Source organism: Bufo gargarizans, chromosome 3 (assembly GCF_014858855.1).
Source record: "Bufo gargarizans isolate SCDJY-AF-19 chromosome 3, ASM1485885v1, whole genome shotgun sequence".
Taxonomy (NCBI): domain Eukaryota; kingdom Metazoa; phylum Chordata; class Amphibia; order Anura; family Bufonidae; genus Bufo; species Bufo gargarizans.
Genome location: NC_058082.1, coordinates 157,717,993 through 157,742,066, shown reverse-complemented (window position 1 = coordinate 157,742,066; position 24,074 = coordinate 157,717,993). Strand labels below are relative to the sequence as shown.

General features: G+C 47.9%; 1 protein-coding gene across 1 annotated transcript in view; it reads right to left on the bottom strand.

Annotated features, from left to right (window-relative positions):
- The window catches only part of ESYT1 (extended synaptotagmin 1), a 149,402-nt gene that overhangs the window by 24,169 nt on the left and 101,159 nt on the right, over positions 1 to 24,074 (bottom strand). The window contains exons 12-19 of the mRNA XM_044285525.1: positions 23,109 to 23,191; positions 20,103 to 20,151; positions 19,939 to 20,028; positions 18,605 to 18,700; positions 15,061 to 15,132; positions 14,031 to 14,117; positions 13,795 to 13,944; positions 12,520 to 12,657 (exon numbers count right to left, since the gene is read on the bottom strand). Coding sequence (XP_044141460.1) covers positions 12,520 to 12,657; positions 13,795 to 13,944; positions 14,031 to 14,117; positions 15,061 to 15,132; positions 18,605 to 18,700; positions 19,939 to 20,028; positions 20,103 to 20,151; positions 23,109 to 23,191 — 765 coding nt within the window. The remainder of the gene's footprint in view (positions 1 to 12,519; positions 12,658 to 13,794; positions 13,945 to 14,030; positions 14,118 to 15,060; positions 15,133 to 18,604; positions 18,701 to 19,938; positions 20,029 to 20,102; positions 20,152 to 23,108; positions 23,192 to 24,074) is intronic.

Below are 24,074 nucleotides of genomic sequence, written 5' to 3'. Positions count from 1 at the left end.
GCAAGGTGAAAAAAAAACTGATTCAGACAAACCCCTAAGTATTAGCAGTGACCTTTCAAAAACCAGGCCATCGAGTGAAGGCCCTTTACCGGAGGATGGATCTCTAGTAGCATCCAAGGCTCCCTGACTGAAAGAAGCCTCAGCCACGTGAACCAAGCACAACGGGGCCAAAAAGGTGCTATCATGATCACCGAAGCCCTGTCCTCCTGTATCTTCTTGAGAACCCTGGAGATTAACTAAAGAGGAGGGAATGCATAGAGAAGAACCCGGTCCCGTGGCTGTAGAAAGGCATCCAACGCCGAAGGGAAGTCTCTCGGAAAGAAGGGAAAAAAACTTTTCCACCTTTCTGTTGGATCTTGTAGCAAAGAAATCCACCGATGGTTCCCCCCCAAAGCTGTACTAGCTGGGAGAAAACCCCCTGGTTGGTTGTCCACTCCTCTTATATGAAGGGCAGACAACAACAGGACCCTTCCTTCTATCAAGGAAAAAATCTGAGCAGCTATTTGTTGCAACTCTATGGACCTGGTCCCTCCCTGACGATTCAGATAAGCTACAACGGAACCATTGTCTGACAAAACTTTTGGATGACGATTCTCGAGCAAGGGCAAAATCTCCTGCAAGGCTAAAAGAACGTCCATCAACTCTTTTACATTTGAAGAAGCTGCACATATCGATCCGTCCCAAGGGCCCTGCAGAAACCTGCCCTGGATGTGAGCTCCCCAACCAACTGGACTGGCATCTGTAGTTACTACTATTGGGTCCACCATCCTCCAGGGAACCCCGCCGGACAAGATTGACTGGATCCAACCACCATTTTAGGGAACTGCATGTCTGACTGGAAATACACTGAACAAATATATAAACGCAACACTTGCTGCGATTTTGCATGACCTAAACTCAAAGATCTGAAACATTTTCTACATACACAAAAGACCCATTACTCTCAAATATTGTTCACAAATCTGTCTAAATCTGAGTTAGTGAGCACTTTTCCTTTGCCGAGATAATCCATCCCACCTCACAGGTGGCATATCAAGGTGATGATAAGGCTACTTTCACACTTGCGCTTGATCGGATCCGTTCTGAACGGATCCGATCATATTAATGCAGACGGAGGCTCCGTTCAGTACGGATCCGTCTGCATTAATAACTTAGAAAAATTTCTACGTCTGAAAGTAGCCTGAGCGGATCCGTTCAGACTTTCAATGTAAAGTCAATGGGGGACGGATCCGCTTGAAGATTGAGCCATATGGTGTCATCTTCAAGCGGATCCGTTCCCATTGACTTACATTGTAAGTCTGAACGGATCCGCTCGCCTCCGCACGGCCAGGAGGACAGCTGAACGCTGCAAGCAGCGTTCAGCTGTCCGCCTGGCCGTGCGGAGGCGAGCGGAGCGGAGGCTGAACGCCGCCAGACTGATGCAGTCTGAGCGGATCCGCTCCATTCAGACTGCATCAGGGCTGGACGGAGGCGTTCGGGTCCGCTCGTGAGCTCCTTCAAACGGAGCTCACGAGCGGACCGACGAACGCAAGTGTGAAAGTAGCCTTAGACAGCATGAATATTGCACAGGGGGAGGGATCAAGTCAGTATCTGGTGTGGCCACCATCTGCCTCACGCAGTGCAACACATCTCCGTCGCATAGAGTTGATCAGGTTGTTGATTGTAGCCTGTGGAATGTTGGTCCACTCCTCTTCAATAGCTATGCGAAGTTCCAGAATATTGGAACTGGAATATGCTGTTGTATACGCCGATGCAGAGCATCCCAAACATGCTCAATGGGTGACATTTCCGGTGAGTATGCTGGCCATGCAAGAACTGGAACTGGGATGTTTTCAGCTTCCAGGAATTGTGTATAGATCCTTGCAATATGGGGCCATGCATTATAATGCTGCAACATGAGGTGATGGTCGTGGGTGAATGGCACAACAATGGGCCTTAGGATCTCGTCACTATCTCTGTGCATTTAAAATGCGATCAATAAAATGCATTCGTTGTCCATAACATATGCCTGCCCTTACCATAACCCCACCGCCACCATGGGCCACTCTATCCACAACGTTGACGTCAGCAAACTGCTCACCCACCCGGCGCCACACACGCTGTCTGCCCTGAACAGTGAAAACCGGGACTCATTCGCGAACAGAACGCCTCTCCAACGCACCAGATGCAATCGAATGTTAGCATTTGCCCACTCAAGTCGGTTACGACGACGAATTGCAGTCAGGTCCAGACCCCGATGAGGACGAGGCGCATGCAGATGAGCTTTCCTGACACGGTTTCTGACAGTTTGTGCAGAAATTCTTTGGTTATGCAAACCGATTGTTGCTGCAACTGTCAGGGTGGCTGGTCTCAGACGATCATGGAGGTGAACATGCTGGATGTGGAGGTCCTGTACTGGTGTGGTTACACGTGGTCTCCTTTTGGATGTACTGCCAAATTCTCCGAAACACCTTTGCAGACGGCTTATGGGAGAGAAATGAACATTCATTGCACAGGCAACAGCTCTGGTAGACATTCCTGCAGTCAGCATGCCAATTGCAAGCTCTATCAAATGTTGCGACATCTGTGTCATTGTGCTGTGTTATCAAACTACACATTTCAGAGTTTCCTTTTATTGTGGGCAGTCTAAGGCACACCTATGCAATATTCATGCTGTCTAATCAGCACCTTGATATGCCACACCTGTGAGGTGGGATAGATTATCTCGGCAAAGGAGAAGTGCTCACTAACACAGATTTATGAACAATATTCGAGAGTAATGGGTCTTTTGTGTATGCAGAAAATGTTTCAGATCTTTTAGTTCAGCTCATGCAAAATGGGAGCAAAACCAAAAATGTGGCATTTATATTTTTGTTCAGTGTAGAAATTTTCTTGTCCAAGTCTTCTACCTTCCCTGACCAAGTCTGGAGAATCTCTCATTGAAGGCTCTTGGAGTGAGCCTGGGCCCACGAAACTGCCGGAATGCAGGAAGTTAGAGTTCCCAGAGCTGACATGCCCTTTCTGATAGGCAGAGAAGGATACTGAATAAGCTGCAGTACCACTGACCTTACTCTCTGGATTTTCTCTGGAGGCAGAAGAGATTTCTGAGATGCAGAGTCGAGTAATATGCCAAGGAACTGCTGAACCTTCTGAGGAACCATTCCGGACTTTTCCGCATTGATTATCCACCCCAGAGAATTCAGAATGCAGATCACCTGTTCCATCTGGGTGAGACAGGCTTGTTCGGACTGGGCTATGATCAGGAAATCATCCAGAAATGGCACAAACAGGATGTCCGTTTCTCTTATATGAGCTGCCATTTCCGCTACAAGCTTTGTGAAGATCCGCGGTGCCATGGAGATTCCAAAGGGTAGCACCTGGAACTGAAAATGCCTCAGACATCCCTGTATCTTCAGTGCCACTCTTAAGAATTTCTGGTGAGCTGGGTATATTGGGAGATGATAATATGCACCTCTGATGTCTAGGACTACCATATAACAGTCCCTGTATAGGAGGTCCACTACTGACTTCATTGTCTCCATTTTGAATTTTCTGTACACCAATAACTTGTTTAATCCCTTTAAATTTATGATGGTCCCGAAATCTCCATTTGGAATTTCTCTCATTTTTGCTCTTCTCTGTACCTTAGAATCTTCTATTCTGGCAAAAGGAGGAATCCTGCTTACGAAAGGAAGAGGCAAACCCTTTTTTCCTATCTCCTGCTTTCTCAAGAATATCGTCTAAGGCAGAGTAGAACAAGTATTTCCCTTCACATGGAATATTACATAGCCTATTCTTAGACGCCACGTCCCCTGACCAATTCTTAAGCCAAAAGGGCTCTGCAAGCCGAATTAGCCAAGGAATATGAACGAGCAAGACAATCTAACCGCACAGGCGGAAGCATCCGCCAGAAAGTCAGCCGCTTTGGAAATAACCGGGATGGATTCTAAATAACTGATCTCTAGGAGTCTTATCCCTAATTTGGTCCTCTAACTGCTTCACCCATAAGATAAGGGTCCTAGCAGTACAAGTGGTAGCTATGTTTGGTTTAAGGGAGGTTCCCGCGGATTCCCATGTTCGCCTTAGGAAGCCATCTGCTCTCCTATCCATGGCGTCTTTAAGCTGCCCTAGATTGTCAAAAGGCAAAGATAATCTGCGCGAAACCTTGGCAATTGGCACATCAATTTTTGGTGCGCAGTCCCAGAGTACTGAATCCGCAGAGTCAAAGGGGTATTTGTGTTTAACCGATGAGGAAATAAAATTACGTTTGTCTGGATTTTTCCACTCGTTCGTTATCATAGCTGCCACGTTTTTGTGAATAAAAAAAATAAATAAAATCTCTTTTTCTCTCCCTTCCAACCCCTCAAACATTACGTCCTGTACTGATCTTACTTTCTTGGGGTCCTCAATATTCATTGTAGCTCTAACGGCTTTCAGAAGTTGATCAACATCCTGAATGGGACAGAACGGTCTACCACCCCTATCCTCATCCGAGGATGAGTCGGATGAAATTTCCCCACTTTCTAATAAGGTATTTTTATCCGAACTAGAGGTGTCCGAAAACTTCTGCCCAGAAGGAGATCTGTCTTTGCTTCTATGGGCTTCTTTTTTAGATTTAAGGGCATTACCCACTTCTTCTCCAATCAGTTTTTTCATACATTTGAACATTGAGTGGGACTCTTCCACTATAGTGTTTTCTATGCAGGAGCGACAGAGTAGTCTAACATAGGATGGGGGAAATTTGGCCTTACAAATTCCACATTCTTTATGCTTCGTCTTAGCAGACACCTTTCTGGGTTTATCCTAAAAGACAATATGCCATAAAAAACCCATATGTCAAGGGAAACAACAAGGGTGGACAGACCCCCCCCCTACCGTACATACCCTCCAACCATACCAAGGTGCAGGGGTAGACAGGTTCTTCTGTGCCTCAAGCGTCCTCCATGCAGTCAGAGGTCCAACAAACACCTTGAATCTGGTCCTTCACGACAAGGATCCACAGGCTACTCTAGCTGGGCTTAAAGCGTCCGGAAAAATGGATTTTTTGTACTCACCGTAAAATCCTTTTCTCGTAGTAGGCATTGGGGGACACAGCACCATGGGTATATGCCCAGCTGCCACTAGGAGGCTGACACTAGAAACAAAAAAGTGTTGGCTCCACCCAGGTGGGCTATACCCCTCTGCTAGAGCCAGAACAACTCAGTCAGTACCAAAAGCAGTAGGAACGCCACACCTGAACCAAAAAGAAACGGAGTGCCAACAAGTCTTGAACTGGGGAACCCGACAACCACAAGCAAACGCCGGAACCACGAACAAGAACAGATGCTCCAAGGAAAGGGAGGGATCTGTGTCCCCCAATGCCTACTACGAGAAAAGGATTTTACGGTGAGTACAAAAAATCCATTTTTCTCGTGCGTGGCATTGGGGGACACAGCACCATGGGACGTCCCAAAGCAGTCCCTGAGGGAGGGAAGAAGATCGCCAGACGGCAACCTAAAGCACCGCTGCCTGCAGAACCTTACGCCCCAGGCTGGCATCAGCAGAAGCCAGGGAATGAATGTGGTAGAATTTGGCAAAAGTGTGAACTGACGCCCAGGTGGCGGCCCGGCAAAGCTGGGCAGCCGAAGCCTGATGACGCACCGCCCAGGAAGCTCCGACTGCCCTAGTCGAATGAGCGGTCAACCTGGAAGGGGGAGCGCGACCCTTCGCGGCGTAGGCCTCCTTGACAGCCGACCGAACCCAGCGAGAGATGGTGGCCTTGGAGGCAGGCAGACCTTTACGAGGACCCGCCGGAACCAGGAAAAGAGAATCCGAACGACGGAAGGGTTCCGTGAGGCGAAGGTACCAGCGGAGAGCCCGAACAACATCCAGGCAATGGAGAGACTTCTCCCGAGGGTGAGAAGGATTAGGGCAGAAGGAAGGAAGGATAATCTCCTCACTGATGTGAAACGGGGTGACAACCTTAGGGAGAAAAGAAGGAACGGGACGCAAAACGACCTTGTCCCGATGGAACACCAGAAAAGGCGACCGGCAGGAAAGCGCCGCCAGTTCGGAAACCCGACGGATAGAGGTGATAGCCACAAGGAAGGCAACCTTAAATGACACAAACGACAGAGAGATGTCTGCCAAGGGCTCAAAGGGAGAGGACTGAAGAGCATCAAGAACAAGATTCAGGTCCCACGGCTCCACCGGAGGACGAAAAGGAGGGGCTCGGCGAGCGACACCCTGCAGAAAAGTCTTAACCTGAGCCCGCGTGGCCACAGAACGTTGAAAAAGGACCGAAAGGGCAGAAATCTGCCCCCTGAGAGAAGCCAGGCGAAGCCCCTTATCAAAACCAGCCTGAAGAAAGGCCAGAATATTAGGGACCGAAAAAAGGAGAGGACGAGAACGTGCGGACTCGCACCAAGCAAAATACGCCCTCCAGGTCCGATAGTAAATACGGGCCGACTGGGGCTTCCGAGCGCGAAGCATCGTCTGAACGACAGAGTCCGAGAGACCACGGGCCTTCAGGATCGCGGTCTCAACAGCCACGCCGTCAAACGAAGCTGCGGTAAATTCGGGTGGAACAGAGGGCCCTGCGAAAGGAGATCGCGACGCAGGGGAAGACGCCATGGAACGTCGGCGAGCAGGAACACGAGATCTGCGTACCACGCCCTGCGGGGCCAATCTGGGGCCACCAGAATCGCCGGCACCCGGGCCGCCTTGAGACGCTTGAGCACTCGAGGCAGAAGAGGGATGGGCGGAAAGAGATACAGAAGGTCGAACTGGGACCAAGGCAGAACCAGGGCATCGACCGCAAGAGCTTGCGGATCCCTGGACCGCGCAACATAGCGCGGAAGTCTGTGATTCAGGCGAGACGCGAAGAGATCCACGTCCGGAACTCCCCACCGGAGACACAGTTGATGAAACACTTCCGGGTGGAGAGACCATTCGCCCGGGTCGACGAGCTGACGACTGAGAAAGTCTGCCGCCCAATTGTCGACCCCGGGAATGTGGACGGCGGAGAGAACGGGAACGTGTTCCTCCGCCCATCGCAGGATCTGAGAGGCCTCTCGCAGGGCCATCACGCTCCTGGTGCCCCCCTGATGATTCAGATAAGCCACGGCGGTGGAGTTGTCCGTTTGAATCCGGATCGGGAGGCCGCGCAGACGGGAAGTCCAGTGCGACAGTGCTAAGAAAATCGCCCTGAGTTCGAGAACGTTGATCTGCAGGGAAGATTCCTGAACAGACCACAGACCCTGAACCGTAAGGGACTCGAACACCGCTCCCCATCCCGAGAGGCTGGCATCGGTCGTGATCACGCGCCAACTGGGGGGGAGGAAGGACCGGCCCAGGGACACCGTCCGGGGAAGCAACCACCAGGAGAGATCCAGACAAACCTGAGGAGGGAGACGAACGAGGCGCTCGAGACCCTCCGGGGACTTGTCCCACCTGGACAGGATGAACATCTGCAGGTCCCGAGAGTGGAATTGGGAATAAGGAATGGCTTCGAATGAGGCCACCATCCTCCCCAGGACGCGCATACACGTCCTGATGGTCAGAGAGGACGGCCTGCGGAGAAGATGTACCCCCGCATGAAGAGAAGACACCTTCTCCGGGGGAAGGAACACCCGCCCGAGGCGAGTATCGAACAGCATTCCCAGAAAGAGCATCTTCTGGCGTGGGACAAGGGAGGACTTGGAGTGGTTGACAAGCCACCCGAACCGAGCAAGAGCCGAGAGGGTGATGCTCAGGCTGGACAGATTGTCCTCGGGAGACGGGGCCCGAATCAGAAGGTCGTCCAGGTAAGGCACCAGGGCGACCCCCCTGGCACGAAGAAGAGCCACTAGGGGAGCTAACACCTTGGTGAAAACCCTTGGTGCGGAGGCCAGACCGAAGGGAAGGGCTACAAATTGGAAATGAAGCGAACCCACCGCGAAGCGAAGGAACCTTTGATGGGAGAGGGCGATGGGAACGTGGAGATAGGCATCCTGAATGTCGACCGACGACAGGAACTCGCCCAACTCCAGGGAGGCGATCACGGACCGGAGGGACTCCATGCGGAAATGACGGACCCGGACAAACCGATTGAGCGCCTTCAGATCCAGGATAGGACGGAGTGAGCCGTCCTTTTTGGGGACGGTGAACAGGTTCGAGTAGAAGCCCCGAAAACGTTCTGACTCTGGAACCGGAACGATGACCCCCAGAGCGCGCAGGGAATGAATGGCCTGAAAAAAACTGTCTGCCCGGGCGGGAGACATGGGGGGGGACGTCAAGAAGAACCGACTGGGTGGGAGGTCGGTGAATTCGATTTTGTACCCCGAAGAGACCACCTCGAGAACCCAAGCGTCTTCTACGTTTGCCCGCCAAACATCCCGAAAGACGAGCAGGCGCCCTCCCACCATGACGGGGATCGAGTCATGCTGAAGGAGGCTTAGTGGGCTGGGGACGAGCGGGCTTGGGTTTGGCGTGCCAAGAGGGCCTGGACTTGAAGGAAGGCCTGGAAGGCTTCTTGTCAGATCGGGCAGGAGGGGCCCGAAAGGACCGAAAGGACTGCGTCCGGGAGGACGATCCGGGGAAACGACGGCGGCGAGGCTGATTCTGAGGAAGAAGAGAACTCTTACCTCCAGTGGCCTCGGAGATGAGCTCCTCTAAGCGTTTCCCAAAGAGCTTTCCACCAAGAAAGGGAAGAGAGATAAGAGCCTTCTTAGAGGCGGCGTCCGCCGCCCAGGAACGAAGCCAGATGGTGCGGCGGATAGCCACAGAGTTGGCGGCCGCGCGCCCAGAGCGGCGAGCCGATTCCATAGAGGCGTCACAAAGAAACTTGGAGGCCTGATAGATCTGGGAGGCAAGCACTGCCAAGTCCCCCTGCTCAGAGTCAGCAGGTAAAGCACGGAGAAGCTGCTTTGCCCAAACGGCGCATGCCTTGGCGACCCAAGAGGCGGCAAACGCAGGACGGATGGCGGCGCCCGCTGCGATGAAAACGGACTTGGCCAAGGAGTCGACCCGTTTATCAGCGGGATCCGACAAGGAAGCCGCATCAGCCAGGGGAAGCGTAGTAGCCTTCGCCAGACGAGCGACCTGAGGATCCACCAGGGGGGGCATCGTCCAGAGATTGACCGAATCCTCAGAGAAAGGATAAGGAACATCAGAAGCCTTGGTGAGATGAAGGCGCCGATCAGGGTGACGCCATTCCCTGGCAAGGAGAGCGTCCAGATCCTCGTGATTGGGAAAAACCACAGTGGACCGCTTAGAGCGTCGGAAGGACACTGCCTCCATGGAGGAGGACGAGGGGACATCCTGCACGTGGAGTGCGTCCCGCACGGCTCTGATGAGATCCTGCACTGCTGCCGACATCGCCGAACACCGCTCAGATTCAGAATCTGAAGCGGAGGAGTCCCCAGGAGCGGCGGAAGCGGCTGAAGAAGAAATCTCACCGGACTCAGACCTAGCCGGGGAGTGATCCGGGGAAACTGAGGAGGAGTGAGACCCAGCCGAGACCGTACGTGGTCGTTTGCGGGACCGAGAGCCGGAGCGAGGCTGGGAACTGTCGCCAGGCGTATCACCAGCGGTAGAGGCCCTGCCAGAGGCGGCCGCAATCTGGGCAGGGAGACTGTCCAGAGACTGCGCCAGGGATTGGGAGAGGCTAGCAAGGCTACCTATGGCCTGGGACAGGGTAGCAGCCCATTCCGGGAGAACCGACAAGGTGGAGGCCGCAGGAGCGGACTGGGCGGGCCCGGGGGTGAGGCACTGCACACAGAGGGACGTAGGCTGGCCGCATGGGAACTTCCTGCTACACACAGAGCAGGCGTAATGAGTGGAAATGGCGGCAGGGGGAGTGGGGGCCTGACCAGAGGAAGACATGATGGCCTCTCGGTGGTGGAACCTGAAAAGAAGAGGAAGGAGTCAGCCAGAGGCTGCCTACCACGACCAATGGTGCTGTGTCCCAGAAAAAACCGAAGCTGGAGGATCCGGAGCGCACAGAGTGAGGACGCACGCGGCCGCACAGCTCAGGCAGAAGAGAGAGAGAGAGCGTCCGGCAGAAGAACCGCCCCCCTAGCAGCCCGCGCTGGCGCAGGATTGGGCGGAAAGAAGAGAGGCCTCCGGAGGAACGCCCACAAGGGGAGAGGCAGAGAGGAAGCCCGGGAAGCCCAGGAGGCGGAGACGACGCCCGCCCACGTGACCGCGGCCTAGGCCAGGCAAAAGCCGCGGCCTCTAGTATGCCAGGGTGCCGCCGGAGGAGAAAAGCGCCGCCGCCGGCAGGCCCCCGCCCGCCAGCGCAGGAGGCGGAAGCGGCTAACAAACAGCCAGCGCCGAGGGAAGGCAGAGGAGGGGACACAGCCACCGAGGTAGGGAGAGCGAGGGCCGAAACCGGCCGTCTTAAAGGGGCCGACACCATTAAAAAAGGCTCCAGAATGGCGACCCCCCTGAGAGGAGAGCGGGGGAGACCCCAAGAAGGAGAAGTGCCCCCCCCCAAAGGCCCAGCTTACTAAGTGGAGGTGGGGGGGTGGGGGAGGGGGTTGGGGCTGAAGCACATACTCACCCTCCGATTAGTTCAGGCGCAGCATGACCACCCCCTCGGCGGACTCAACACGGAAACCGTGGGTCCGCCGGAATCCACTGCGGAAGCAGGTCACGTTGGGGACTGGGTGGCTGCAAGGTACCGAGTACGCGCCCGCAGGGGGACAACTAAGGTGGAACACGATGGAGCCGCCCCTGCTACCTGTAGAGGAAAAAATCAAAAGAAATAAAAATAAAAATAAAAGATAAAAAATTAGCAGAAAAAGGACCTGCTAGCAGGTCATGTCTGCCTCCTACGGACACTAGAACTAGACTGGGTTGTTCTGGCTCTAGCAGAGGGGTATAGCCCACCTGGGTGGAGCCAACACTTTTTTGTTTCTAGTGTCAGCCTCCTAGTGGCAGCTGGGCATATACCCATGGTGCTGTGTCCCCCAATGCCACGCACGAGAAATTCATATTTCCCGCTCTCCAGCGCAGTGGGAGACGAAGTATCACGAGATCTCGCTTCCCGTGCTATACTACGGATGGGAGGCGCTATTCCGCATACCTGCGCTCCCGTCCTCTTGTCCCACCGTGCCCGCTAATGGCATTAGGCAGGAGAAAGAAGAGAATTCTCAGGAGGCCTCCAGGTATGCCACCCCCACAGACTTCAGGGAGCGCGTAGCGGGGAACTCACCCGGCACGCTCCCTAGTCCAGTTGGCGAGTTAACTTGGAGAGAAACTACTCCCCAGCAGATGCTTGTAGGAATCCTCTCCTAGTGCAGGAAAACCATTGAGGAATGGAGAGGCCCCTCCTTCTTAAATATCTGGGTTTCCCGTCCTGGGCGGAGGATCCTCTCTCCTGGTGCTGTCATAGGACGAAGGGAAAAATCTCGGAAAATGCCTTTAATGTGTACTTTCTTCTGCAGGATAGAAAAACGAAGTGTATTTCGCTTTTGGATCATTTCGCTTTTGGATCCTTTCGCGCCCCCCCCCCCCCCCAACTTATATATGTGAGACGTGGGACAAAAACATGATGTGGAGCCCCTTAGTAGCGCATATTCTACTATGTAAATTAACTATAATGTGCAGATGAGAAAGATAAGAAATGGTCACCTAAAAGGAATTACATATCTAGACCTAACGTTAGTGTGCCGTTTAGATCAGGATCGATGGGGGAATGCAATACAAAGAAAATGAAGGATTACAGGTCAGTGGAACACAGGCATGGCTGACCGTAATATATTTCCAAGAACAAACCGATAGGTTAAATGTATTAGATCTATACTCCTTCTGTCAATAGTGCACTATTTTCTTCCTTCTGGGAAATAATCCCTAACACAAATAAAGTTCTAATCAATGTCCGGCTCGGTTCACATCTCCGTTCAGCATTCCGGTAGTATGTTCCGGCAGAGAAGCAGACTACCGGAATTAGTGCATCTGACCTAGCCGGGCACAACGGATCCCCATTCGCTATTATTGGATCTGGTGGGTTTCCGGCATAAATGCCAGCTTCCCGCTTGGGTGGGGGAAAGACGCTTGATCCCATTATAGTGAATGGGGATCTGTTGGTGCCCAGCTATGCCAGATACGGTAATTCCGATAGTCTGCTTCTATGCCGGAACACACTACCAGGATGCTGAACGGAGATGTGAACCGAGCCGGACATTGATTAGAACTTTATTTGTGTTAGGGATTATTTCCCAGAAGGAAGAAAATAGTGCACTATTGACAGAAGGAGTATAGATCTAATACATTTAGACGGCATAGGGTCGCATAGCATTATATTGATTTATTATGCTATGCAACCCTTAGAGATCTGGAATGTATTTGCTAAAACTGACATAATGCTGTCAATGTTATCCAACGCATTCCAGCACTGTAAGGGTTACATAGCATCATAAAGCAATATAATTCTATGTGACCCCCATCACTGCTGGGAGGTCAGGACGGGAGCTGCCGCATACTCAAGCTGTGTCCAATGCGTGGAACTCGCTCGTCTGAAAGGGGGCTTATACAAAAATATTAGCTGTAACATGGAAATATAGAACAATATCTTACCTCTGTGCCGAAGTTCTCAGGAGGGCTGGTTTGGTTGGGCCTTGGGGGCATATCCACACTGGAGCCGCAAGTTGCCTCCTCAATATCGGAGGTTTCAGATCCTGTGACCACACATGCAGTTGGGTCCAAATATAGAATCTGTATCTCAGACAAAAAAATGTTTTTACCAGGCATGAGAGCAAAAATAGTTTTGTGACTGTACTTATTGCTAAATTATCTAAATCTGAGCACAGAAGGTAATATCACAAGGAATGAATGCTGAAGCTGACTGAGGAACTCCTGATGTTCATGCCATATACAGTAAACTATTTCTAATTCCAGTGTAACTGCACAATTATTTCCACTACACACCATATTTACCTACATATGATCCATATACTGCATGCTGGTAGCATATAACTCACCAGGACTTTAGGAAAGTGTTTAAACAGCAGCTCCCTAAAATATTCTATATTGTCATAACATGACCCAATTATAAGTTCATAGGGCAGCAGAGATTTCAGATCCCCATGATTCACCAGCATATCTGCCAGCAGGCTTTTAAAAATGGTTATAAAATATAGTACCGTTATTAATGCATAATAAGGGTTGGTTTGTTAAATATGACCTGCACGACACAGAACATATCTTTTAATTACTCAAATTTTATTAGACAGTATTCCCCTTTACTAATAAGATTGGCCGAATCTCTAGCAGTTCCCATTGACATGAGATAAGACAAAAAAATAAAAAATAGGTCTACAAAAAGTCTACTGGTGGTATACCAGAGCCTAGAATGAACAATGGCTGTAAATGTTGTGACACATTGAGAGGTTTGGTCTGGGAAAACAGGTATTTTCCTCCTAGCAAGTGCTGCTGGGCTGATTTACAGCCAGGTGAGGTCAAATACTGGACCGGATTTTAAGTGCCAGTCCGGGTTTTGGAAGCACCTGGCTGTCCTTAAATAGGCTGCTGGGCTCAGAAGCCATGTCTCTGTGTTGGGATCTGGGAGCCTTGTGTCTGGATGAAGGCTTGCTACCTGTTTGGCGTGAAAACAAGTTGGTGCTGCTATCAGCAAGGACTATGAGGCAGAATTGCCGCATGGTGTGAATTACCAACACCACAAAGTGACTTTGTTTGAATATGGCTGCTTGTTTTGTCACTTGCCTAAAGTGTGAATAAAACACTGAACTGTTTGATCCAAAGAACTTGTTGTTGCCTCTATACTGCGTCCGCTAATCATGTCTACCAGAGTGAAACCCCGCAGTGTCTAGACTTGGCTAGTATCAGTATTACCCTCATAACAAGCTTCAGATAGATCCTGCTTCTTTGTCCCGAGTGCTCGAGCTGGAACCACTGGTCTAACGTCAACTGATCTGCAGAGAGGATCTTGGCTAATGGAATGGACAAGGACCCCAAAGAGTGCTGCCGATCATCCTCTTTCACCTGGTAATAGACAAGCACATGTCTCTTTCCAGCATTGCAGCTAGCACAGTGCAGTAGTGGTAGTAGTGGGAGAAATCTGATTTCACCTGTATGTCCAGCTCATGAAGGCTAGGATTACGTAGAAAGAATCGGAATGGCTCTTCCCATACAGGACTGTTTGTGTTGTACACAGTCTGCAAAATCAAGCATCAACGAAGCGTTAGCACATTCGGTTACATTCATAGACCGTGAAAAAAAATGGCCATGAAAAACAGTCAGTTTTTCATGGCCATTTTTCAACCAGTGCAGTAAACAATATGGCCCCCATAGTGGCCCCCCAGCAGTAATAATGCCCCCACAGTGGCCTCCAATGTCCCCCATAGCGGCCGTCATCTATAATTTTTTTTAAAGCCGGAAAAAAAATTATAATAATTAATTACCTCACCCTCTTGCACGCACAAAGGCTGTTGCTCCTCTCTTGATACTGAAAGGACTTGCGTTCCCATCCTGATGACGGTACCATGTGGTCCTGAGAGCGCATGGTGACGTCATCACGCTGGGAAAGCAGGTCCTTCAGCATCAAGAGAGGAGTGACTGCCACTGCATGTGCAAGAGTGTGAGGGAAGTCAATTTTAAGTCAATTTTTTTATTTTAACCCCTAAAAGGCTATTTTGCACTAGTGTACCCATTTTTAACGGCCCTTAGATGGATGCACTCTCTGTCTATCGGCTGTTAAAAACGGTCCTATTTTTTGATGGCCTCTATTCATTAAAAGAACAGCCAGTTTTGACTGCTGCTTGAATGTAGCTTTAGGCTCTGTACTGTCATGGCTTTTGGTCTAAACAGATTGGTTTATAAAAACGGATCCCAACAAATCTCATTGACTTGTAATGGGGTCCACTGCTTTTGATGGAAAGAACACTAATCTTGCCAACAAATACACTGAAACAGAAGAAAATAAATAAATTGATGTGAACAAAGTCTTAGGCTAGGTTTACGTCCGTGTTGGAGACAGTATTTTTACAGGTAAAATGACAAACCTCATGATGAAAACCGGATGGACCCTATTACAGTCAATATAAATTACAGTCTCTACTGGCAGGGGACCGAACATGACTGCAGACCGCTGTCACTTACCTTACTTTCATGTGTCACGTCTTGTATCGATAATTGTACCATAGGGTTTGGCTGTTTTACTGACTTCTTTAGCTAAAGAGGGGGAAAAATAAATAAAAAATCCATCAAAAGGATAACAATTGATATAATCTCTTAGACTGCTTTATATAAAATTATTACTAGTCAAAAAAATCTACACAACTGTACTATGTAGTCATAACCCTAGTCATGTCTATTATACAAAAAGTTAGTTACACGACAATGTTATATCACACAGACATCGACATTAAGGGGGTTTTCGAAGATTTTTATCTGGGACCCCCCGCTGAACAGCTGTTTGAGAAGGCTTTGGCACTCCCGTGAGCCCCGCGACCTTCTCTCCGCTTTTCCTGGGCTGAGTGACAACTTGTTCATGTGTCACGTGGCCTAGGAGCAGCTCAGCCCCATAAAAGTGAATGCGGCTGAGCTGCAATACCAAGAACAGCCACTAAACAATGTACGGCGCTGTGCTTGGTGAACATGGAGAAGGCAGCAGCGCTCACAGGAACGACCACGCCTTCTCAACACAGCTTATTGGCGGGGGTCCTGGGTGTTGAACCCCCATTGATCGGTATAAAAAAAATTTAAAAGGGTTTTCCAGGATTTTTTATGTTACACAACACAAATGTGTACAGAAATTTTTAAAGAAATAAGGGTCCTCAAAACCAGGAGCGGCAGTAGGACCCCCTGTAACATAGGGTCCTACAACGATCTGCCGCTTGCAAACAATTTTTTTTTATTATGTCAAAAGCTTTGGATTACCAGATGGAGAGTTTGCTCGTTCGCTGGGCAATCAGCAGCAGTATTACACTGCCAGATGATCGCTAACGAGCGTTTGTGGGCAGTGTAATACAAGCCTTACTTGCAGGACTTAGCATTAGTAAAGTCATAAAAATGTTTTTAGCCCTGTAATATAGTATAGTACTATCTGCACATATACAAATCCTTGTAAAATGTTGGCACAGAAATCCAACCCTTTTGAATAACAACATTCCCAAGATCTTGAGAGTGACGATTCCCTATTGACCGGAACTGTGCATGAAATACATACTGAAAGATACACCGTCACAGTGAGCAAGCCCTGGGGGGGAGGTTGCTGCACAATTTACACCTATGGCGATATTTGTTCATGCTTAGGCCTCTTTCACACTACCGTATGGCTATTTCAGTGTTTTGTGGCCCGTTTTTCACGGATCCGTTCTGTTTTTTTTTTTGTTTCCGTTCCGTTTTTCCGTATGGCATATACAGTACGTATGCATTTCTGAATGTGTTCTGTTTTTTTTTGCAGACCCAATGACTTGAATGGAGCCATGGAACGTGATTTGCGGGCAATAATAGGACATGTTCTATCTTTCAACGGAACGGAAATTGAACGCACATGGAGGACATTCCGTTTTTTTTTTTTTTGCAGAATCATTGAAATGAATGGTTCCGTATACGGAATGCAAAAAAAGGCCCGCAAAACGGATATTTTTTTTTTTTTAAACGGTAGTGTGAAAGAGGCCTTTAGGGTATTTCACACGGTACAGATTTGTACTATCCGCTGTGGATTTTTACAGCTAGCCCTATGGTGCAACTCAGAAGAAGGGATTAATCCCCAAAACGCATCATGTTTTGGAATATGGAAACAAGTTTTTAAATGGATCCCTGTTGCTTCATGTACAACATTCCTTTTTTTGGAGTTCTAAAACTCCAGCTTCATAAGCTTGGTCAGCTGGTCCCACCGAAACTGATGGATTTAGATGAATTTCATCTAATATTTATGGCCACCATTAGAAGAACAGATGATCAAAAAAGCCTGTGACCAGTTTTATCATGTGTTCTCCGTTTTCTTGGCTCAGCCTCGTTTTTACAACCAAAAGATTGGAACCCAAAATGATCTCGTGTTATACAGGGGGCTCTTTGTCTATAAAAGCCAATCTCACAGACTCTAAACAGAACGTAGGGGCAGCCAAGAGGTGAAGCAAACGGTCGACAGAAATAAAAGCTGTGGAAAAACAAAGCTGTATATTAGCTTTGTGCCGCATTCTCACTCCATTCAGGTCATCACACGCGACGCGCTTAAAGATTAGCTAAAGTGAATGTTCTGGACTTCTAGACACAGGTCTTACAGTCGTATGATCTCTCAGTAGACAGGCCCACAGCCTGTGCTCTTCATCGCAGTGTGCCATTTACTAGTAGATGTGGAATTGACATTTACATTACTCACTATATAAACTATGGGGGTAATTTATTAACCAGAAATTCGTATATATTAGGGGTATTTCTGTTGCATATATAACCTGTGACCTGTCCCGACTCACGCCAGGTCTAAAAAAAGTATGTGTGACGTGGGCAGAGAAGGAGGCATGCCCGTCTCTTTCATCAAGGGTATAACTGGAGGGAGGAGCTCACACTTTTGTGCTTAGTGTCGCCTCCTAGTGGCAGCAGCTATACCCACGATCAAGCCTGTGTCCCCCAATGATACGGATGAGAAAAGGGGTATTACCATCCGAGACATTCAAGGTATATCGAAGAAGGTTACACGTTAGGATCCCCATACATAAGTAGAATGGGGGTGCTGGGGGTCTCCTGGACCTGGTGTGGCAATTCAGAAAACTACAATGAAGATAGCTACACGCATGCATGGCCACTTCTTCTACTCCTTTCCAGAGGGCCACACAGTTCAGTACATGCCAATTCTGAAGATAGATGACCGCACAGTGAAGCATTAATGCTTGCATGTCACTGCTCAAATGCTATGTGGCACTCCTCTTATCTCCGAGCAGCCACCAGATACAGACAAGCATGTCTGCGACCAGTGGTAGGGAGCTGCACAGTAAGGCATTGCAGGCCGCAAGTGGCCCCCAAGATGCAGGTTGTGTGCCCCCTGTTTTTTATTAATATAGCTGAACCAAATATGGCTCTCTGCTTTGAAGGACTGCTCCATGATTTTTACATGCTATGTGTTCCTTGCAGTGAGACCCCGTCAACTTTATACCAATGGATAAGCCATCTGAAAATTAGCTCAGTGAAACAGACAAAAGGGAGGAATTTTTTCAGTCAGTCAGTCTCGAGTCAGTCTATTTTTCGTAATTCCCAGCAAATTTATTAAATGCAGCATTTGATACATTTAAATTTTTTGCCTAAAGCTGTATCCAGTTTTTGTACACCCCCACCGCAATGATAAATCTGGGGTGCACCTAATTAATATATCTTCACTTACACACTTTTCAAAAGTTGCAAGAGTGGAGTAACATTGCAAGAAGTCACAAAAACCGCGTGCACGACTTTTTGGTGCGAAAGCGAAATGATAAATCCCCTTCCCTGCTTATCTTTATTCCGTCAAATTATTGTTTCTGTCATCCTATCATTCTCATTGTTCTTTAAAGGGACGATGCAAATACAATGAATAAATACAGATTGACAGATTGTAACCCAATACCTGTGAACACATCCCCTGCTCAAATCAACATTGAGGAAGATAAAGGAATTCTGCCTGATCTATAGACGGTGACGTGCAGAGAAACGAAGACTGTGTACTTACCGGAAGCTCATCTGCCCGGTCCAAGTATACTACGAGAATGGCTGCAGAAGGTTCTTCACTAGTTTTCAACGTTATCTCTTTGTTCATTTTTATTACCTGGAGGGGTAAGTATGAAAAGATGTGAAGAAATGCAAGAACAGATTTACCAATGAAGTGAATCTTTAGGTCTAAAAAAAAACAACAACAGTTCTGCCTACAGCTGCCACTATGGGAAGCTTAGTTTCTTACTGTATACGGTGTTATTATTGAGTTCAATTTATAACAGTAAGCTTCCAATTATCCCTCTAGAGGTGCTGCAGGCAATCGATGTCTGTTAAGGCAATTTTAAGTTGTTTCAGGAAATCAAAGCTCTGAACATACAGATATAAAACTAGAACTAGAAATTAATTAGTAGCTACCAATTTATTTTTTTTAAATCCATTTTAAAAAACAAAAACCAATAACAGAGCAATATTCACTGGTTGACAGTGACTTTAAAGGGGTTATCCAAGAGTCAGACAGACCTCCCAGTGTGGCCAACCCACAGTGGAGATCATACTTACCAGGTCCCCGTCTCTGGGTTCGGTGTCTAATGCTCTGGGGCCAGCCCTTCCTCTCCCTGCCGCGCCGAGATCAACATCCATCAACAGGGAGGCCACATGACTACTGCAGCCAGTCACACCCACAGCGGAGACCTTCTCCCCTCACGGCCTGCGATTGACTGCAGCACTCACCTGTCCCCACTTCAATGGATGTTGATATCAGGGCGGCAGAGCTGGCCAAGGAGAGTTAAACACCGAAACCAGTGGAGGGGACCAGGTAAGTAGGATCTCTTCCACAGGTAGGCCACTCTGCGGGGTCTGTCTGACTCTTGGATAACCCTTTCAAGCTTTACTAAGAGCTCAGCGTAGTGTGAAACTAAAACCCAATAGTGTATGTAGTCCAATACATTTTATCATGTTTGTGCGCGAATGCTTGACAAAACAATTTGCACGGCCCCGCTCACAAATTGTACGGCCTATGGAATTTGGTGCGGAATCCACCTCTCATATTTCAATAGGTGTTTGCTTTAGGTTTAGCATCAGAGTGGCTAAAACGTAGGCAGGTCCATAGCATTCCCAATAGAAAGCTGTGACAGAAACCCCTTCACCTTTACAAAATCCATCAAGTGAACGGGGCCCAAGCTTCATCTGACTGCAAAACTGCATACAGGACAAATCAACGGGAAGGCAGTGTTACAGCTGTCCAAGCTACAGGCGGTACAACTGTAAACCTGTATGATCACCAATGGTGTACTCACCATCTCTTACATACAGAGAAGGAGCACACCCCCAATTACAGAAAATATTCTTTACCTGCTCAAGTTGGGAAGTATTGGGCAGGAGAGTAAGCCATTCCAGTCTGAGATGTATCTTCCCACTTTTAGAATTATTTAGTTGGTACCACTAGAAGGAAGAAACAATTAAATAGAGCAAGACCACGAGGAAATTTTGGACCTTCACTTGTTACAGGTTCTAACCTTGTCAAGTATTTGAGCTTTCTTCACCTCGCCGAGATCCAACTTCATTCTGAGGATGAGAAAACATGGTTATTCACACTGAACTGCAGATAGACATCGCCAGGCTGAAAGTGTCCATGGTCCTTAAAGGGATTCTGTCACCAGGTTTCACCCCTGTCAGCTAAACATATGCTGATGTTCAGGGCCTCATCACGATTCCTAATGTGGGCTTCTAAATGTAATCTGTAGCCTTATTTTGCTAAAAAAAACAGCTATTACTAACCTGTCACTCAAAGAAATAAGGTGCCCAGGGGGATGTCAAGGGATCCAAGCTGCCGGCCACACCCGCCGCCGTTCGTGCCCAGCACCGCCTTTCCAGACTTCTGCGCCGCCTCCTAATCCTCTGTGCCGCCTCTCGCTCTCCCTCCCTCCCCCTCCTCCTGCTGCTGTAAGATCTTGCGCGTGCGCACAGGGCTCTGCCTGATGCGCCCGTGCGGACTTCTCCATTTGGCTTCTTACAGCGAAGTGCGCATGCGCCAGCACTTCGCTCAACCCCTGTATGCGCGAGATCTTACAGCAGGGGGTGGGCGGAGGGAGGGAGAGCGAGAGGCAGCACAGAGGATTAGGAGGCAGCTCAGAAGTCTGGAAAGGCGGCGGGTGCGGCCGGCAGCTTGGATCCCTTGACGTCCCCTGGGCACCTTATTTCTTTGAGTGACAGGTTAGTAAAAGCAGTTTTTTTTTTTTTTTTAGCAAAATAAGGCTACAGATCACATTTAGAAGCCCACATCAAGAATCGTGATGAGGCCCTGAACATCAGCATATGTTTAGCTAACAGGGGTGAAACCTAGTGACAGAATCCCTTTAAACAATGGAAGCATATCCCAAAAATATGAAGAACAGTAGTAAAGATTACAGCCTATCACAACAAGCACACAGGCAATCTAACCCATCATGTAATGACAGTTTACCGTGTAATAGGACATGAGAGCTTCATGAATAATTAAGGACAGTAGCCTTGTAGACAACAGTTTTTATGTTACGTACAGGCCTACAATGTAGAATCCTAACTATTCCATTATACTGAAAAAGAAAATCAGTCCACTCATGACCAAACTCCTAAATCATGTTCTAAATGGGTGATCTCTGGGAGACCCAGTGGAGTGACCCCCCAAACTGACAGACACCTTAGATCTACAGCAGAATTCTGCGAATTCTGACCACTGTACCCAATCTTTTCCCAGTCATTACTGGTACACATGGAGGAGTATTGGAAATATTTTAAAGCCAGTAACTGAATGAGAATAAATTGTTGACTGTTAATTTAAAGTGTGACTGGACATTTACAGAGGACTTGTCACCTCTCATGACATGTTTGTTTTATTAACTACTTGTATTTTTTATGAAATAAGAAATACGGAGGATCTTTTCTTATACCTTTGTGTTGTGCTTCAGAAAAAACTTTATGGTCTAGCTCCAAATGATCAAGGTATAAATCTCTATTCAAGCGGTTTAAAAATATTCCATACAGGTACACTGTGTTACGCATTTCAGACCATATTCAATACAGGTCCTTCCTCATGACTTTGTGTTGTTCTGTTCCTCTGTTAGCTCTCCTAGAATTTTATGACTAAAGTGACAACTAGATGTTCCCAGTTGGGGTTATGTCCTTACAGTCTGACACTGTCCAATCACTGCTATACTATATGAGTATAGCAGTGACTATAACAAAGTAATGACACAACAGAGAATTATCAGAAAAAATGATCCAGAATTGTTGTTTTAATTCAAGATTGTAAAAATGCTTATTCTTGCCTGCAAAAAGGACAAGAATAGGACATGTTCTATTTATTTATTTTTTGCAGGGCGGACATACGGATGCAGACAGCACATGGATGGCATCTGTTTGCTGCCCTCATTTAAAAAAAAAAACAAAAAAAAAAACTTTTTCTACATAGTGAGCTCTAGTATGATTATATGACAGTTCAATTATCGTGTCACTGTGCCTCCACATCCTCTGCATACATTACTCTTCTCTTACACTGCATTAGGGACTATTCTAGCAGTGGGGGTCTAGTTAGGACTCATGGTTCTGTCTACATATGTGGTTAGAAAACTAAAAGTAACCACGGAACATTGCATGGAGATAAACTGCTTTTACATATTTCAATGTAAAATGCAATACTTTACAGATCAAAGATAAGACCGCAGCTAACACAATTTCCACAGAAGCGTGCTGCAATCTAGTGTAACATTAGTATCTTTATTCTGCTAAGTGAAGTCAAAAGAATTTTCGGAGATTTTTGTACAGATTACTATCCTCTGGATAGGTCATCGGTATCTGATCCGTTGGGGTGCGACTCCTGGAACCCCCGCCGATGAGCTGTTTGAGAAAGCAATGGCGTTCACAGTAGCGCCACCTTCACTCAGCTCATTGTACAGCGGCAGTGCTTTGTATCGCAGCTCAGCCCCATTTGCTTCAAAGGGGCTGAGCTGCACCTTGGCCATGTGACCGACGAATGTGACGTCACTGACCTAGGGTAAGCTGTGAAAAGGCAGCAGCGCTACTGCCTTCTCAAACAGCTAATCGGCGGGGGGCCCCGGGTTTTTGATCAGATACTGAGGACGTATCCAGAGAATAGGTCATCAGTTTAAAAATCTTAGAAAAAACATTTAATGAATATATTTCTATTGCATTTAGGTGCAAATTCATAAACCATATTAATTAAACCTAAAATTTGCACAATTTTCTAAATTGCCCTGAGTAAAAGCTATTTGTTGATTAGTTGCTATAGTCTGTAAAAGAACACCCTATATACAGACAATATACCCAAGTAATGTCATAGGGTCAAAGGAAACTACGCCAACTTAGAGGCTGTATAGGCAAAACATCTGCTGCAAGATCAAAGAGGACACCTCCGTAGTATCCAGAGCCGTCTGTAGCTGAATACCCATGTACTCTATAGACATCTCACTTACTGAAATACTTCACCTGCATGGAATACTGTATGTGGAAGAGTGTTCTCTTACCTTCCTAAAAAGTCATCTTTATCAGGGTCCTTGTCAAACAACTCCACCTCAAGCTCTTGGCCTGGCACCTCGTGTACTATAACCTGTATATGAAACCAAGAAGATGATGAAAATTAATACACTGCATAGATGCACACGTGATCTTCAAAACTAGAGTTTTAAAAGTATAAGGCACACGAACAATACGGATTGCCTCCGGATGCGTTCCATTTCGCAAGCAAGTTCAGTCCGTTTTGTCTGCTATTGCGTTCAGTTGTTTAAAAAAAATTCTGCGCGGTGAAATGCGCATTGATGCATTTTTCACGTGCGCGATACAAAACTGAAGGTTTGCAAACATCTCTTAGCAACCATCAGTGAAAAACGCAATGCTTCCGCACTTGCTTGCGGTTGAGATGCGTTTTTCACGCAGCCCCATTCACTTCTATGGGGCCATAGACGCAGAAAATAGAACATGCTGCGATTTTCACGCAACGCACAAGTGTTGTGTGAAAAACAACGCTTATGTACACAGACCCATTGAAATGAATGGGTCTGGATTCAGTGCGGGCGCAGTGTGTTTCGCATCACGCATTGCGCCCGCTCGGAAAACTTGCTCGTCTGAAAGGGGCCTAAAGCTGAATTCACACACGGAGGACTTGCAGTGAAACTTAGAACTAAGCAGGCAGATGAGATTTTACGAATCTCACTTGTGGGGTCGCAATGAGATGGTCTTAAGGTGCATTTACACAGGCCAAACTAAAGCTGATGGTCGGGAAGAAAGCTTTTCTTCCCGACAGTCGGCTGCTCGTGAAGTGGAGGTGGAGTGCTGCATTCACACGCAGTGATCACCTTGACAGTATGAGGACGAGTGGTCACTATTGTGATCGCTCGTCCTCATACAGCTGTTTAGACACCACAATCTGCTGTCCAGAAATGATAACGGAGGTGCCTGCACAAACGATTATTTCACCCGATGAACCAGCGTTT